The sequence below is a fragment of the Syngnathus scovelli genome, chromosome 3 (genome assembly GCF_024217435.2).
Source record: "Syngnathus scovelli strain Florida chromosome 3, RoL_Ssco_1.2, whole genome shotgun sequence".
In the NCBI taxonomy this organism is placed as follows: domain Eukaryota; kingdom Metazoa; phylum Chordata; class Actinopteri; order Syngnathiformes; family Syngnathidae; genus Syngnathus; species Syngnathus scovelli.
In genome coordinates this window covers 17,566,520-17,585,038 of record NC_090849.1, presented here as the reverse complement: position 1 = coordinate 17,585,038, position 18,519 = coordinate 17,566,520, and the positions used below count along the sequence as shown (strand labels likewise).

The 18,519-nt window shown below is 41.9% G+C and overlaps 1 protein-coding gene across 3 annotated transcripts in view; it reads left to right on the top strand.

Annotated features, from left to right (window-relative positions):
* The first annotated feature begins 2,412 nt into the window (after positions 1-2,412).
* Positions 2,413-18,519, top strand: part of pcsk5b (proprotein convertase subtilisin/kexin type 5b) — a 45,155-nt gene continuing 29,048 nt past the window's right edge. For 2 of the 3 annotated variants that reach the window (XM_049764008.2, XM_049764007.2), the window contains exons 1-7: positions 2,419-2,966; positions 7,426-7,530; positions 11,995-12,150; positions 12,987-13,130; positions 14,030-14,106; positions 16,831-16,919; positions 17,494-17,666. In XM_049764008.2, the coding sequence (XP_049619965.1) occupies positions 2,802-2,966; positions 7,426-7,530; positions 11,995-12,150; positions 12,987-13,130; positions 14,030-14,106; positions 16,831-16,919; positions 17,494-17,666 (909 nt within the window). In that variant the 5' untranslated portion in view covers positions 2,419-2,801. Of the gene's footprint in view, positions 2,967-7,425; positions 7,531-11,994; positions 12,151-12,986; positions 13,131-14,029; positions 14,107-16,830; positions 16,920-17,493; positions 17,667-18,519 lie in introns of all 3 variants that reach the window. The other variant, XM_049764009.2, reaches the window with a different exon arrangement.

Sequence of the window (18,519 nt, the reverse complement as noted above, 5' to 3'; positions counted from 1 at the left end):
CAAAGTGGAACCCGATATTCTGTGATGGAGCACGTGTGATAATGATAGTCATGATGGCAAGGTTTTAAGGGTTCTTTTAACTTTTGTATATAAATAGTTTATGTATATGTGTACTATTTTATATGTACTTTTACATTTTTCATTTTTTTTAACACAAGCTATTTTTTGTTCCAATATTTTGAAGCCGTTTTATTCCCACTCCCAAGTGAAGTTTACTATTCATTCACGTTTTATATTTTCATTAGATTTTTTTAATGTTTGTGTGTGTCTGTGAGAGTCTGAGACAGAGAAACAGACATAATATGTGGTGAGATACGTGGTGGAGCGTGAGAAACATTTTGTTGTGACCGTGAAAGTTTTGTTGGCCGAGACAGGTAAATTTTACTTCATTCGGGTGAACTAGCATTAAATCAGCATTAGCTTCTACTACAAATGGAATATGCGGCAAAACAGAACCCAAGTTAGCCCCAAGTATAAATGTTTTGCAAAGTATGCACCCCCCATATCTATGATTAAGGTCTTGTAGAGCATTTCCCCCCCAAAATGATGTATTTGCGTTGTATGTTATGATTTGAGTAAACTTTTATTTCTTTTTAGTTTCCTATTAAAACTCTTCTCTCTGCAGGGGCATATTTTTGTGACACTATGCTGAAGATAGTGACCTAAAAAAAAAAAGACTGGAGAATGTGTGCAGTTTAGTAGTGTTGTGAAAAAGGTCATAGTTGAGCTAACTCGGCTCAGGTATGTGTGTGTCAATATGAAGTAACACACTGACAAGGCTCGCATTCAGAAGCACATCTCAATAAGATATTTTGTGTGTTTGTGTGCGTGTGTGTCTTCATTTTGCAAGTTCTAGGAAAAGTAAATTCAAATAAGAGTAATTTATGTATAATCTAAAATGTGTTTTGTCAAACATTTAATGAATGCCAATTTTGTGTGCTGACAAACCATGCCTAGAAGTGAAGTGAAAAAAAAATCAATGCCACTGTGGCACAGGAAACATTAAAGATGCTTATGGGGAAAAAAAAAATACTTAACTAATTTATCTTAGGGCTGATAATTAGAAGTCAGTCACAAGAAGGAGTCATGCCCAATCACTAGAGATGCTTTAACGACTTCACCACCTAACCAACTGACTGTCCTTTTGGACTCAGTGTCATACTAACTACTAAACCAACATTCTAACGGCTGGTGGGTGAATTGCTGGCTAACTGGCTCACTGCACGGATTGGCTTTTTGACCTGTAGTACCGAACCTTACCCAGCAGGTGGCGCTGTTTTTTCTTTCTTTTCAATGTAGTTCTGCAGGGATTTTCAATTGGTTTTGTTCAAGGGACCACCATTATAACCAAGAAGCAACTCGGGGACCACTGCTTTGGTGGCATATTTTATTTTGGAGGATAGACTTATACGGGCTATTTATTTGCATATGTATGTCTATGGGAATCTCTGCTACATTTGACATAATTTGGACGGGATTCACAAAATTAGCTGGAGAATAAATCAAGTCTAAATAATAAATCAATTTCATTTTTAAAAATGTTACAATTATTTTCTATTTCTAATTTCACTGGCTATATGCGATACCGCCACGGACCACTAGAGGGACGCGGACCACCTGTTGAGAATCCCTGCAGTACTATATTACGCACTGGTAGTGTAGTGGTTCACGCTGCTGCCTTTCGCGCAGACTGTGGCAATCAGTCAGTACGGATCAGTGACTCACTGTTTTGACTTCCTCCTCCATGTGCACTGTACCATTATATGGATAGGTAGTCATTCCAAATGGGCATGTCCGGGATAAGCCCTTTTTTTTTAAACTAATGGGGCAGTTATGCATGATTCCTATGAATTTACCCTGGCAACAAGTGACTTAGCAAGAATTCATCCATGTGCTGGATCCTATCCCTGTTGTATTTGTGCAAGAGTCAAGATAAACCCTGGAATGGAAACCATGCTAATTACGGGGCAAAGTTTATTTTATTGCTTTGTGCAAAGGTATCAAAATGGGTATTGTACAAACCACAGTTCCAGTTGGGTTGCGATGTGTAAAAAAAAAAACAGAATACAATGCTTTACAAATCCTTTTCAACCTAAGCTCATTGCCTCCGTACTATAGTTTTTTTTACCTAAGTATTTTTTACACATCTGCTTTTCAAGTACAGAGTACTTAGGTGACTTTTTAAAAAATATTATTATTATTATTATTATTATTATTATTATTATTATTATTATTATTATTATTATTATTATTATTATTATTATTATTAATAATGCTAAAGACCTTCCAATACAAGAGTCCAGGGTGACGGATGACTCCCAATCCCGCAAGTGTCTTTCTTTAACACAACTCTCTTTAAGACCCAGCGTAGCCGTGGTAGGGATACCCCCCTCCCCACATACACACGCATCTCCACCCCCCCCCAGTTGGCTTGGACTGTCCTCTCCAGTCTGGTGTTCCGCCGACCAGGCTGCTCCAGCTAGTGAGTCGTTACGTGAGTGAGGAGTCGTAGTGTGGACACTTTTCTCCGTGGAGTGCTCGCTTGGCCAACCGCTTCGGAGGAGCCTCCGTGAACTTCCAACTCTCCCATGTGGACATTATTAGAGCTTTGAGGTGAAAGGGGAACTTCCCACTACCATCACTACCCTCCGTCCCTTCCTCGGTCCTCCTCACTCGTTCTCCAGCTTCGGGCGTCCATGAGATCCGTGCTCGACCGAAGTTAGCTGATTTTGGGGGGGCGGCGGGGTGAAAAAGAAGAGGAGGCTGAGGAGGAGAAGAAAAGAAAAGTTAGCGGGGGGAAGATGGTCCGCCTGCTGTGCGTCCTGGCGATCAGCCTCGGCTTCTTCACGCCGCCGCCGCCGTGCCACGCTCGGATTTACACCAACCACTGGGCGGTCAGGATAGCCGGCGGGGCCGCGGTGGCGGAGCGGATAGCGGAGAAGTATGGTTACAGGAACATGGGACAGGTAGGCGACATTCCTCTTCGTTTCTTCTGTCGTACCAAGTTGTGCAAGTGTCGCCGACATTAAGCCGAGCCGAAACTATTTCCAATGTTATTAAAAGTCCGCGTTACGACAAGGAAAGCCACGGCAGGACTGAGCCGGGCCGGACAGCACAACAGGTGCTTCAGCCTCGGGCCGGCAGAATTCTCAAGTGCTTGGCCCTTTTCACAAACTAGTGAAGACGCACATATTGGCCAAAACTTCATGAATCACATCAATGGAAAACAAATGCATTTAAAACAAACATTATATTCCTAAACGTTGGATATCGCACACGTATCAGAGAGCAGAATATTCCATTTCAGTTGGCAATTTGAGGCTTTATGGGTCCACTAACTGGCTGTGACCTGCAGAGGCGCTGCTGAGTCACTCACAACAGATGATGAAGAAGAGCAACATAAGGCAATTGAGCAATGGGCGTCATAAAATAACCCAGGACGCATTTGGTAATTCACTCTGACACCTGTGCATTAGTCTAAGTGTGGGTGTTTTTCTTGCATTCCAGTTTGGGTGCACTCTGAGTAATGAAGCGGCAAATTTGAGCAACGCTCCGAGTTCCCGAAAAAGTTGGAGTGATGCAATGCATGTTCAGAGCACATTTTGTGCTTGTCCTTACATTCTGGAGACTTGACATAGTTAAAGGCAGGCGTAATCTTGCCAAAGATAAACTAATTTCTCCTCCAAGAGAACCTCTGACAGGGCGCCGCCATATTTGGTGTATGATGAGTACATGCACGGTGGATAATAAAATGATGAATAAAATAAAACGTGAGTAAAATTGAGTTCCGTCATGGAAAAGGAAATAATCCAAAGTTTGAGCCTCCTCCATAGTTTGGTTTTAGACAAGGACAAACCTTAGCCGGGTGTTGACTGCACATCTGTTTTTCCCACAGATGACATCTCAATTTTCTTCTTTATACAGGAAACTATTTTATATTGGATGTTTACAACTGTGCAGTGCTTTTCATTTTGCTTCAATCTCTTCAACATCCAAGTGATGCAACCGACCGATAGCTTCGGTGAATTTGTTTGCCAGCCTCAATTTTGGCCTTTGTGAGCTTTTGCGACATGCAGACTGTTAGTTTCTTCACTTGGCTTCAAAATGTGGGCTAAAAAGTCTCAAATGTGAATTCTTTCACCCTGTTTGAGCTGGCCTCAAATGCAGAGTTTGCTCTCATTCCCAAGTGGGTCATTATTACCAAAGAGATGGTCACGTTCACACTTTTCAAGGTTAATTTAGAAAGAGTCCTGCAGTGCACTCCCTCCTCTGTCGACTATTGTAAGTAAAGACCACAATGAGGCATACATCCATAAACAAGAGCCTGGCATCGACAGTGGAGGCGGTGTTGAGTTGGGGTGGGGTGGGGGGACGTGTTTGGACACAGTTAAAGAGCCTTTCGTTGGGGGTGGGGAAAAGGATATATGCCCCTCCAGCGTGGACCTCACACGTACTCCTCACACCAAAATATAGTTCAAGCCCGCACTTGCCGGCACGGGGGTGCGGGGCATTCTGACAGGTTGTTGTGGGGTAGCCTAGTCAACAGCTATTGAACCCCCACTCATTGCCTCCCTCCGCTCTTCCTCAATCCCCGCCCACCCACTCCACTCCCCAGAGAGAAGAGCCTTAATGGCCTCGTTTATCCTCTCTCTTTGATGGGAACTAAAACGTGTGGAGCCCCCACCGCCACTTACTCACCCATACCCTCGTTCATTTTCTATACCAACACACCATAGAAATTCCCCTGTGGAGTGTACCGCCACCCCCCCAATCCATTCACCCTCATTTCCATGTCAATAAGGTGTGTTCATAGGACGTTGACGCCTCTTAGATGAGCATTTTACTTCACTTCCTGGTGTGGGACTCTGTGGGGGTAGGGGTGCTCTAAGGGCTCTAACTGCAAGTTGTGTTTTGACTCCCACCCGCATGGAATCCTCTACTGTTGGGGGTGCTACTAATGGATCACAACTTTAGATGAATCAATCAAGGTTGTCAGCCATGCTTTTTTTTTGGGGGGGGTGACGTTCAAGTGGGGAACTTTCTTCTTGCCAGCAGTTTGGAATGTAGCATTAAGAGGCCCCGCCACAAAAAGTGTAAAAAAAAATTGACAGGTTACAGAGGAACGACAGTAAATGCTGTAAAGAAAAGAAATATCCCATGACAATTGTTAGGGTTTTTTTTTTACATACAAGACTACATTTACAGTTTTTCCAAGGTATTTTTTTTTTTAATTTCAAGATAAACACATGTAAATTCTGTAGTTTTTTTAAAGATTTTTTTTTTTAAAGGAAAATCTGTAATCTTACATGAATGGAATTTTTTTATGTTTAAAAACAACTCTTTTTTTACAATAAAAATGTATTTATTATTCAAGAATAATCATATTTTTTCAAGTGTAATAAAGAATCATCTTATGAGGATCATAATACGTCATATTGTCCTACAAGTATTTTTGGGAGAGACGTGTATCAGCCATGTATCTACCAATCTCTATAATGTTACTAGTACATTTAAAAAGTTTTGTTTTGTCCAGAGAAAAAAAGCCCAAAATTGTTCTAACAAAAAAAAAAAAAAATTGAGTCAAACCTAATCTGTGAAAACTGTAATCCTCCACCCATTGTCCAAGTCACTGTTCTGTAGAAACAGCCCTAACACGGAATGGGGGAAGTAGTCATCTTGCAAATATTCTGCCTTTGGTGGCACTCTGAAAAAGCTGCAGTAGATGCGGGAATTGTTCATTGGGCTGTAAGATTTATCACTCGGTAGTCACTACAGTTAACTGAAGTCTCGATGAATAGTCCTTGAAGTTGTGTCGGGAAGCAAGGTGGTGCTTGCTTGTATGGTCTGGATGGGAAATGGTGACAGAAGGACAATATGGCCTCCATGACAGGACTGTAAGGGAGGCAGCACACAACAATCTGGCGGCTAAAGAATAAGGAATGACGGCTAGATGCATGGACGGATGGATGATGGATGAAAGGAGTTGGCATCTAGAGAGTGAGCACCTTGTTGGGGAATTCTGGGTAATCCTCTTAAGCGTGGAACCCCCTTCCCAGACTAAGACAGTGGCTCAGTCTGAATCAGCTGACAAGGTCACAGGCACAAATGTCTCTTCAAAGTGTCTGGGGGGGTAGGTTGGGGGTTTTGGAGAATGGTGGATTGAGGGTTCACGGACAACTAAACCACGCTAGCTGTTTTTCCAAACCTTTTTAACGATTCGATTTGGTGTTTTGTCATGCCTGTTTTCCATTACTTTGTTACTGTTAGTATAATATTGCGAGCATTCCAGATAAAAGGACCTCTGAAAGTTCCTTCAGAACATGGTTCGCTCGGTGGGCAGTCCCGATCAATCATCCATCCAGTGAGTGAGGGCATAGGAGTCGGTAACTATCGTCCCATCAGTGAGAGTCAACGTTTTAAAATGAGATTTACCATCCATTATTCACTCCAATGACTGTTTTTCACGTCCATGTCGTATGCTCACAATATAGACAATGTAGCTGTGAGTTTTTTGAAATCCACACACAGTGGCATGTAAAGGCAGCGTGTTCAAAGCATCAGCGCACCAGTTCAGGCAAATCCCCAACTTGTTGCTCATTTAAATACACCCAGCAGGAGGTAAGACAAAAAGGAGGGATCTTTTTTTTTTTGCAATTATGGGATGATGATCAGAGTGACGCATAATCCAGTAACAGCACGACAGCACGTGATTGACTTCACAGCGGTGATAGTTGCGACACGGTTCCAAGTAAGCAAAAAGTCAGGCTTTGCCTCGTTGCCTCAGTGCAAAAACACTGGAGAGATATACTGCTCCAACCAGCTTCAACTTGAAACTATTCTTAGAGAATTTGAATAAGACTTTTTTAGTTTATGATCCACGAGTTCCTTGAACACGAATTACGACAACATCAGTAATTCCAAGTTTTGTTTCGGCGCCTATTTGTTTGAAAAGCTCATGTGTAGCATGACCCGAAAGCTGCTCAAATGGACTGTGTGGGGTTGGCCATAGATCAGTGACACACCACAGGACACTTGGCAGCCATGACGTTCTGATCATGTGAGGGATTGTATGGTCTTTATCAATTATTAAAACTAATCGCCTTTTGAGCAGCTGGCCTTCTCTTCATGACCTCCTACTTGCTGTCACTGAGTATTATTAGTGATGAGCTAAAACATTGTCTAAGCAAGAGTCTGTTTAGTAAAAGGCTCAAGATGATATTTTAAATAGGTACAGGGATGAAGGTACAGATTGGTTGCACAGTAAATATCGTCGTGTGTGTGTTACCAAAAGTACACAACAGTGTGCATCTGTGTGCACACGTGTCCATGTTGGTATTGCAGGGCTTGTTCTTGTTCTTCCTGATCTCAGCGTTTCTCTAAAACAGTATTTTTTTTATCTAAAAGTGTTATTTTCTGCGTTTACAGATTGGGGACTTGAAAGACCACTACCACTTCTTCCACAGTCGGACCATTAAGAGGTCCACTTTGTCAAGTCGCGGTCGCCACAGTTTCATCTCAATGGAGCCCAAGGTAAGCACGTTGTCTCTCTCCGAAGGCGCTCACTGGCTTTTTCCACACCTGTGTGGTGTTGATGGAGTTGAGGGTTTTGCCGTGGCGCATTTGCTGTAGCTTACTTGATCTTTCCATGGCTACTTTCGACTTGGGCACTGTCAAGTGATGGCTTCCATTTGGTCTGAAGAATTGAATAATTGCCAATCAATTAATCCATTACAATGTCTGTCTCTTGCAAAGATTGCACACAAATTTATAAGTTAGCTGTATCAATAATATTGACCTTGAAAGTGAGTTATGTAGTGTTGGCATTTTAATTACAAAATGTAGACAAAAATACAATAGTTGGAAAATAGATGGTTTTGGAAAAAATACAGAACTACCAACACCCCCCCAAATATTATAAAAAAAAAAAACAAATTTGGGAAAAAAAGATGTTTAGGTCTTTTAAACATTTCAACAAAGCAAGTCCTAAAGTTGGTGAGTTTAAGAGTGACTCAAGAGAAGCCATGTGACTTGAGTTCATCACCACCTCCATAAATCCTTTAAAAGTTTCAATTGAGATAAACCCTCAGAGTGTGCTGCAGCGGGTCATGCGGCAGGCCATGACTTCATTATTGGCGGAGCCCGAACGGCGTACTGCTCCCGTGCCCAGCGCCTTTGTCAACGACAATGCATTCTACAAGGCTGATTAACCAGAGAGTCCACTATTGACTTCATTGAAATGCACAGTGACCACCTAAAAGTGTTTCAGGAGACCGCTAAACTTTTTATTTTTGTCCCAACATCCTCTGTATCCAGAAATGCTATCGTCATGAGTGTGGCTGTTATTTTATTTAGCTTCTGTGGATTATTTATTGGAGAATACATATGTAGAAATAATTCTTCCCACTTTATTATTTATTTGCACTTTTCTGACTTCCCTATCTCAAATAGTTCTATTTATTTCCACTATACCAAATAATGATTAATAATTGGCATGGGAAATGTTCAAAGTATTGCCTAAGATTTCCAAGTATTACCTTGAATGTCTTAATCGTGCACATGTTCAGCATTTCACAACAACACATTACCATGAATTTCTCGAGAAGTTCAAGTTGTTGAAGAAAGTGGTTGCCGTAATTGGCGAGACGAATAACAGCTTAGTGATCAAAACCGCATGCATTACCGCAGCTTTGTGGCTCATTTCCAGCCATTCTGTTCATTTTCATTGGGGCAAGGTGGTGGCTGCGAGGGCCGGAGTAATCCAAATAAAGGGAAGGTGGCGTGCCGAGGGGTTAGCCGGGTGATGTCTGGCTAATCTGCAGGATCAGGGCGAGGGCTAGTCTGCCGCGCTGTCACTCTGTGTGTGTGAATGAGTCAGATGGGGCGCAGCGCCGCCATCAACTTGTTGCAGCACATATAAAGCGGTGTTCCCCGGTTACTTTGACAACGTGACACTTTATGACACAGGCCTACTGCCGACGTTACCTGCCGCTGTCGGGTCAAAGAGCATTTCTTTAGCGATTTGTGGAGATTGTTACCTTTGTTTATTGACACTGAGGAATTTATGGCTGGGATAAATAACACAATGTGACATGCAGTAGGATCTTAAACAAGCCCCCCCATGTTATTTCTAATGGTACCAATACAAAATACGTAAACTGATCGAAGTTGACCTCGCTATCCACACTCTATTTGTTTTCCGTGTCATGGCTACAGGTCGACTGTCCAATGCGCAAGCGAAACTAACTTGTGCATTTGACAAAACAAGTTAAAGCCCTTCCTTCCGGCAAGTGTAAATAGCAGAACAGTATAGAGGAGAACTGGGACAAAGAACTCATAGGAATTTGAAATGTCTGCACTGCCTTTTGTTTTACACAGCATGTATTCAAGAGCTCCAAAAGATGATCAAATTCCAGTCTAGATTTTGTTTTTTGTGAATGCATTTTTCTTCAACAAGCAGGAGCAATTCACATTTATTACAATAAAGTTTTGGATCCATACATCTATTACATATATTACATTTTGGTTTGTTTAATCAAATTTCTTGAAGTTACAATGTATCATCAGATGAATTTTTCTTGGGGTCATTACGTCTTGGTGGCACTACCCCTATTTTAGGCTCCATGCACATTCAGGTTTGTGGAGGGTGAAATAAAAAATCCATTTGGTGTTTGTTTGTTGCTGGAGGACAAATGCGTCTCAGAGGGTTTGACTCGATGAGACAGAAAGCCATGTCTCACCGCACTACGTGGTCTGCACTTGAATCCCCACCACCCCCTTCCGTCTTAACGCAAGCACCGAATGCAAACTACTTTGAATTCATTTTTAATCAAACTAAATGCAATGATCAAATGCGAAAAGATTGCTCATTGGGAATCATGAGCATACGAATGACAGGCAACCGAAAGATTGTAGTGGCTTAAATCATAAAAACTCCATTTTATCCTTATTTGCTCTACTCAAGTGAACTCTTCCCCACTTTCCCCCCTGGTTATTGACCCAGGCGAACCACCTGCAATTGTATAGTCAGAGCGGTAGATTGTGGCACTATGTGTGTGTGTGTGTGTGTGTGTGTGTTTGTGTGTGAGAGGGTCCTTTGAGACTACACAGACAAGCTTCCAAACAAATTAAAGATGAGAAAATTGGAGGGAATGTGAGCTGGCCCAGCACAAAGTCATAGCTGGGCTAAAACTAAAACAAAATGGAGTGTGTCCAAAGCCTGTGGCTCGCATTCTGGCGAGCCATCAAAGAGGTGCTGATACCCGGGTAGAAGCGAAGCATGCTATTTTCTTTGCCTTTGAGTATGGATTGGATAACGTGGCGTTTCCAAAGTGCTGGACGTGCCGACTCTTATCGGGGGGGAACGAAGCGTGTCGTCGCCATCCCTATACTTTAGGGAAACAGCAGAAGTTTTTTTTGGTCTGCGACAGGTCACCCCGAAAATGGATGCTTGGATCTAAAAGTGCTCAGAGAGCAGCAATGCAAGTGAGCAACCCGAGTTAGTCTTATTGATGGGGATTGATCATTCTAAAATAGGGAATCTGCAGTTTTCCGGAACACACTTTTTGTCATGCTTGTTTTTATGACCTGAAAGCAAAATACGGCGGAACCTCGATTTAACTAATTAGAGGAAGGGGTTGTCTGCTCTCGTCTTGTCTACTACAAATCTGTTTATCTATGATGAGAGCAACACGTGACCAGTTTCTGACCAGTTGATGGCGGATTTCTGACCCTACCTTGTACCAAAACATAACAGAGACTGTAGAGAGGGAAAGTATGACCGAGGGGTGTCAGTCAATCATGCGTTATTTTGCCACCATTTGTAACGGCACTGGGTAGCTGATCTCTGCCTTCAAAATACTTCTAGCCCAAAACAAATTGTTGTACTCACGGTTGTGTGTGTGTATACAAGTTAATGTGTCTTTGCCAAGTCCCAGAAGGCACTGCAAAGTAAATAAACACGACAGTATTCGCTCAAATGAAAACCACTGGCTATAGACTTGAGGGGCTGTTGAGTCAGTTTGTGGAAGTCGCAGCTGACTTCACTGCGCTGAAAGGCAGCGATGCTTTCACCGTCTCCTCAGATTTATGGCACGGATGGAATTGAAATGCTAATGTATGCAAATTGCAATCATACGCCAGTGGTTTTAATAGACAAGCGGATTTCAATGAACACCATTGTGTTTTTCAAGTCGATGCAGTGAAGCAGCATTAGGCTAATATGAGTCGTTATTTAACTTTTGTTGTCTTCCAGGTGGCTTCATCTCCATCTTTACCCCACATAGAGGAAACCGGAACACTCTAAAGAGATACCCAATCGAGTTATTGTTCAGTTGCCATTATTTATGAAATCAATTCTCTTTCTCCAGCTATTTTGTTTTCACTCCAATGGAGACTTTTCACTTCTTCTCTTGGACTCTCCAGGGAGTCATTCTCCTCAACCCTCCTCTTTTCCCAGCTTTATCACATCTCGCCACCTCCCAACCCTCCAGAGAAGCCGGCAAATTGTTTCTGCGCATGAAAGCGGATAATCACGCCGCAGTAATTATGTCAGTCTCGCTCTCAAGTTATATCGACGCGTTGAAAAACGCTCCCGCACGTGGACATTGCTTGGCAAGAAGAAAATTGCTTGTGCTGCCTGGAAATTATTCTCTTTGTTGTCTAAAGTTTTTTGTCAGCTTCATCATTTGATGTGGCATTGTTCCAGAGTGAGAATAGATGTAGAAAATTTAAAGAAAGAAAGAAAGAAAGAAAGAAAGAAAGAAAGAAAGAAAGAAAGAAAGAAAGAAAGAAAGAAAGAAAGAAAGAAGACCAAGGTTTCTTTCCGAGTCTGTTGTTATGACGGGTTTCTATTTTTGATCAAGTTTTTCCATCGGAAATAATGAATGTCTGTTGCCGTCAGTGAAACTAGCCTCGAGTAACATTTTAGATACCCAAACAGATTAATTTCTTGAACTGAGTTCTATTCAATGATGTTGTCCAAATGGAATGTTTCAGGTGGAGTGGATCCAGCAGCAGGTGGTGAAGAGGAGGATCAAGAGGGATTACAAGCAGGCCCCGCCCCTTTCTCTGTCTAGCCACACCCAGAGCATCCCAGCCTTCCTCAGCAACATCTTCTACAATGATGCCAAATGGAGCAGTATGTGGTACATTGTGAGTACGCCACGCCAACCAAATGTTTTTTTCCCTTTGTCAGCCGTCAAGCTAGTTTGTAGGTCAAAGTTCATCCGAGGTCATTTCTCTGTCTCTGATTAGTGCCGGGTCGGAGGAGCTGAGGGATTTATTTGTTTTTTTTTTGTGAATGAAAGACAAGTAAAGCCAAAGTATGACGACAGTGGAACACCATCCTTTCCAGGATGGTGGTGGTGGACCTGCTCCTAGGCCCCACAAAAGCATAAAAAAATTAATAAACATACAAAAATATTAGAAGAAAAAATGGAATAAAATAGATAAAAAGCAGACAATTATTCAAACGACATGAAAAGCACAATGCTGTAGTCTTTTCTTCTTTAAACAGATATTTGAGCGGCTTATCGCAAGTTGTTTGTAGTCTCAGCTCTGTCAATGGTTAATGTTGTGTAGATAAGCGCGAATACTTTGACCACCAGTTGTATTATTTTTCTGGCTTTTGAACGGAACTCTCTGAATTGAGTTGTGCGGGGGTAGGAAAAGTTTCATACGCATTTTGATGCTGATTTTAAAGGGGGTAGTTTATGTTTGAGGGTCATTCAAAATGATTTTTTCTTTCACTATGTGTCACAAAAAAACTACAAAATACAAAAATGTAAAAGTCAATGACCTTGTAAATATGTATATACTTGTTTTATCTTTGAATCACGGGCTTGCTTCACACACAACCTGGTGCATTCAGGGTGCTTTCACAACGTCGGGATCTTGCAAACACACTGCCCCGTTCAGCACATTAATCGTTTCTCTTGGATTATAGACATGAACAGGGAATAATCGTTGATGTATTTTGGCCGCGACAGCACTGCAGTGATGATGTTCACAACTGTCAGTCGGACATGAACATCATGGGAGCGTGGAAGCGGGGTTATACGGGAAAAGGCGTGGTTGTGACCATCCTGGACGACGGCATCGAGCGCAACCACCCGGACCTCGCTCAGAACTACGTGAGTGTGTATGTGTGCCATTGTGTGCGTGTGAGTGTGTGTCTTTTTGTGTGTATAAGTTCTTACAGAAAGTGAGCAAGTGTGCTTCACTCCTTTTGCGTCATCCATTTCAGAAGAATAAATATACTGATACGCAAACATATGAGTTTTTCCAAGTTATGAGTTGTCAATTTTTTTTTTATACTCTGCCTCTCAGTTTGAAGTTTGCTCTATTTTGTTAGCACGCCCGCCTCACAGTGCAGAGGTGCAGGGTTTGATTCCGGCTCCGGCCATGTTCTCTCCATACCTGCGCAGGTTTCCTCCTGGTACTCCGGTTTCCTCTTACATCCCAAAAACATGCATGGTGGGCCGATTGAACACTCCAAATTTTCCACAGGCATGATTGTGAGTGTGAATGGTCTATGTGTGTCCTGTGATTGTCTGGCGACCAGTTCAGGGTGTCCCCCGCCTACTGGTATAGGAACCCCTCCGACCCTCGTGAGGATGAGCGGTTCATAAAATGAATGAATGAATGAATTACAGTGAGTGCCAGCTTACATTACATTCCTCATACTTGTGGGTGTGCAGGTACTATGTGGCGTGTGCCTCCTCTTGTGCGTCTGCAATTAAGTTGTACGTGCATGTTGAGGTATGTCTAGTACAGTCACATCCTAACAATTGATTGGAAGTTGTTAGCCTGAGGCTGCAGGTGAGGCTAAAATGACTCACACTCTCCCTTTGCTTCATCTGTTGATGCTAAAGGTTGAGCTTTAGTTTGATGCTGACGTAAGCACATCTTTCTTCTCCGACAGCACACATGCAAATGATTGTCAAAGGGAGGCACAGTTATATCTCATCTCTTCTCATTCCCGTTTTTCTTTTCCTCCTGCTCATTCTTACCACTGTATGTCCTTCCCCAGGACCACCAAGCCAGCTTTGACGTGAACGGCAATGACCTGGATCCTATGCCACGCTATGATGCAACCAACGAGAACAAGTAAGAAAAGGGAAAAAAAAAAAAAAAATTCTATCCCAATTTGAAATCAATATGTATTCTATATTCCACTCATATAATTCCACTTGTGTATTACTCGCCTGCAAAAAGTGAGTTATTGGCTTGCCTCCCGAGTAATCTAGTAGTGCCTAGATAAAAACCATAATTTCTCGAGAATAACACTGTTTTGCAAAAAAAGTCATCCAAAATCAAAAAGGAGTATTTTTCCAGTACACGCAAAATTACGAAAAGCTGCAACATTGAAGACGTTTAGCGGTATCCAGGGGTTTTGAGAAAGGTGTATTTTCATTTCAATATGATATGAACTGTTTCAAATAACAAATCCATATATTATAACATAATTGTCACTGCTCACGAAGAATCATGACAGCTCGCGGGTGGATTTGATTTTCACCCATAACTGGTTGGGACGAAGAGCAAGAACATGGCAGTTAATGTCTTTACTTGATGTCGTGTTTTGTGTAAGTTAGTTCCCCACACAGCAAAAAGTTCCCCCCCCCCCCAAAAAAAAAGAAAGTCTTTTTCGCCACATCACAACACTCGGCACATATCCGTTTTTTTTTTTCTTCTTCGTTTTTGTGACGTCATGCCAGAGGGCTTCGTCCCACACCAGGAAAGGGTGACAGCTCCGAGGAAGACTCGAGTGTTGACAGTCGATACTGTTAGCAAGGTAAGAGAACTTCTCTTTACACAAAAAAATACATGAACACAAGAAATCCCAATTTAACAAATTACTACATGGAAAAACAGCCTTGGAATGGCGATATTGGGTGGACGTATAATAGTGCGATTGTGTTATTCTCGAGTAATTACCGTAATGAAAACTAGATCAGGATTTTTTTGGGCGAATCATCAATCACCGATCATTGAGTTTAAAATAAATAAATAACTGACCTCTGATTACAAGATGGAGCAATACAACTGTATAGTGTGTGTGTATACTATTTACTGTATATGTGTGTGTGTATGTATGTGTGTGTGTCTATTTGTGTATTTTATATGTTCCTGCCAATAACAAGGCAGGTTTCATCCAACCTAGTGCAAGACCAGCCAGATATTGTTTTTAATGATGCCAAAGGTTTTAAAATTGGATGCGGCCAGCAATTAGGCCGGCGCTTCCAAATTTCATAGGTGGGTAAAAAAAAAACTGTAGTATATAGCAAGCCAGTCGTTGGCCAACATGAGAAGTTAACCCAGCAGTCTAAAGCTCTACTGTGTATAAACTTGTTTTTAGAGACATGCATCATGTATCTGTGGTGATAAATGTGCCTGGACAAAAAAAAAAAAACTTTTTTACTGTGGTCGTCGAATGTGACCCCCCCACACACACACACACGCCATCTCTTTTATGGGCTCAAGACACTGTAAGATGAAACAGCAAAGTGTGGTAGCCTGGTGCGAAGGGAGCGTGCTTGTTGTTCCACTGACTGCAAATATATTGCAGCCCCAACTCCACTCTGGCCTCATCCCTCGAAACAAGTGAGACGCAGATGTGTGGAAAATGGAAAATACGAGCAAAGTACAAAGAGCGGAACGACGGCCAGACTGAAGATTTTATGGATTAGTAAAGTGAAACGAAGTGAGGGAAGACGACTGAAGCCAGTTTGGCTCATTAAGAACCGCCTCGAAGGGGACTGCGAGTGATTTAAATTTGTTACAAATCTGCTAAACCTTCATTCAGAATAGGCCTTGTGTTCATTTTTCCCTACACGGACACGAGTGAGTCAACCCGAGGCTTCCCAGCGCGATCAAAGCGACGTCTGCTCGGCGAGCGTCATCCTCGCTTGGGTGCAGCGTCACGTCGTCCATCCCAGATGCTCAGATGGGAAAAAATCAGTGCAGACATGGGGAAAGCCTTAAATATTGAGGCCACACATGCAGAAAATACCACAAAGATGGAGGACAGTGTTTTTCAGGGTCAGTGGTTTCCTTCTTAAAAACAAGTATGGTAACTCCGGTCAGTGTGTTTGTGGATATGTGACTGAACATTTACTTTACAAGGCGATTTTCAGTGTGCACCCCTGAAGGTTGTGCTTGCACCCCAAAAAATTTAAAAAATCTGGAGCCGTGATACAGGTAAGAAAATAAAAAGGTAGTTAAGTATCATTGTAAAATACAATATACATCATTTATGTACTATACTGTGTTTGGTACTACTTGACGGCAGCCAACTGGATCTCAATTGGTACCTGGAAATGTAATTTTTGTTAAGGATCTTGTGATATACTTTGCACTGTGATACACTGTATGCCCAAACTGCAAATCTAGTAGCTGATGGTCAGCCAATCATGAAAACTAGTTGCAGCGCACTGCAAACCAATTGAGTGGTGTTTAGCCGTGTTGCTCCATTGTCCATGGACTTTACAGTCATTTTGCCAAAATGTTTGTCAAAGTCATAGATTTACACATTAAGGAACTTTGCTTTAAGAGACCTTTGCTTAAAGGAACTTCCATTTAATGACCTTTGAGGTGGTAGTGTAAAAACACACAGTTCCGCAATATTTCCCCGACCCTTGAAGCACCCTGGTCTATTATTCCCTAAAGCCTGTGGGGAATAGACAGGGGGCGATGCAGATGTTCTCTGCAGGAGGCGTGCGCGTGTGTGCGTGCACCTCTGTGTGCGTGACGGCGTGCGTACACACAGTTGCCCTCGTGTGACTTGCTGTGTTAGATGGTGTAATAACTTGTATGTGGTCTCTTCCTCAGACATGGGACGCGGTGTGCAGGAGAAGTGGCTGCGTCCGCAAACAACTCACACTGCATTGTGGGAATTGCCTACAACGCCAGAATAGGAGGTGGGCTTATCAGGTTTTTGTCTATTTATATCTCATATTTTGGTATGTCAGCAATTTAATGTGAGATAGGATGAATGTTTCATATCATGGTTTGAGTGAGCAAAATGAGGATTTTGTTATCATTAGAAGGTTGCGTCAGTCGTATAATGTAGTACAGGCATGCGTAAGTCTCAAATCTTTCAAGTTTCAAGCAAGTCGCAAGTTACTTTGGCAGCTTGCAATGTGCAAACATGAAAAAGTTTGACAAAAAAATGTCAAACAAATCTAGAAATTAAAGATAAGAATACACACAAAATATTGCTATAAAGAAAAATAGTATTCAGAAATATGAGGAAATTACGTAAATGTAAAAAATGGGAGAAATATTTACACGCACGCATGCACACACACAAATTTGATGTAAAATAGACAATAAAGAAAAATATACGTATAATATGAAATCAAATAACTTACACCAGGTAGGAGAAGGTAAAAGGAAAATCAAAAATTGTAAAACGTAATACAAACGGTCTAAAACGTTCTGGTTTATGGATAACCCGTTTCATCCCTTGCAATGTGTTCTTTTGTGCCTCAGGCGTGCGCATGCTGGACGGGGATGTGACGGACATGGTGGAGGCCAAGTCTCTGAGCTTGCAGCCTCAACATATTGACATCTACAGTGCCAGCTGGGGACCCGATGATGATGGCAAGACGGTGGATGGACCAGCGGCTCTGGCCAGGCAGGCCTTTGAGAACGGCATCCGCATGGTGAGGAGCTTTTTTTCCCCTAACCAAAACATAAAAAATATTATAGAAAAAGACAAAAAGTGGACCGATATTAAAAAAAAAAGTTTTTAACCACATGTAAGTTAATTTTATCAAGCTGTTGCTTTAATAAAAGTGCTACTACTGTGTTAAATCGACAAATTAAATTATATTGATCTCTGCGTGTCAAATAGCTAGCTGTAAAATGACCGAAGTGGCGTATGTAATGAAATAGATCACATCACATGTAAGCAAGTGATCAGTTGGAATGATTTCAATTGGAATGAGAAAAAAAAAGTCTCCATGTAGTAATGTTAATGCATCAGTTTTATACAGCGCTTTTCTGTCGACAGTCTTCTAGTGGAGAATTTGGTGAGCAAGTCACACGTCACACAATAACAAAGTTGGCTAGTGGAAGTTTGAGATTGGAAGAATGTGTCAAAGGTCATTGTTGGATGTCTTAGGCCTTTATGTCTTGCTGTTAACTTGACTCTAAGCGGACATGGCTTTTTGAGCCGAGCATGGACCCGTGTGACACTTTACTGGACAAAGCTGTCGCGTCATTTGAGACGTGCCTGACAAGGGCCACGGCCTTTGGACTTTGCAGCTGCACGTGTGACTCAAACAGAAGTTTCAGTTGCCTGATTGTCAAAGCCATAAAAGGCAGCAACTCCTCACCTTTATCTTGCGCCAGTACAGCTAAGATGTTGACAGACAAAAACAAAAAAAGTTGAAAATATCTCAAATGTTGGATGCAAAAAAAAACAAACTTAACACAAAATAGTCACTGTATAACAAAACAGCGACCTGAAAAAAGAAAATGGAAGAAAAATGCCAGCAATGTAAAAGCACTACA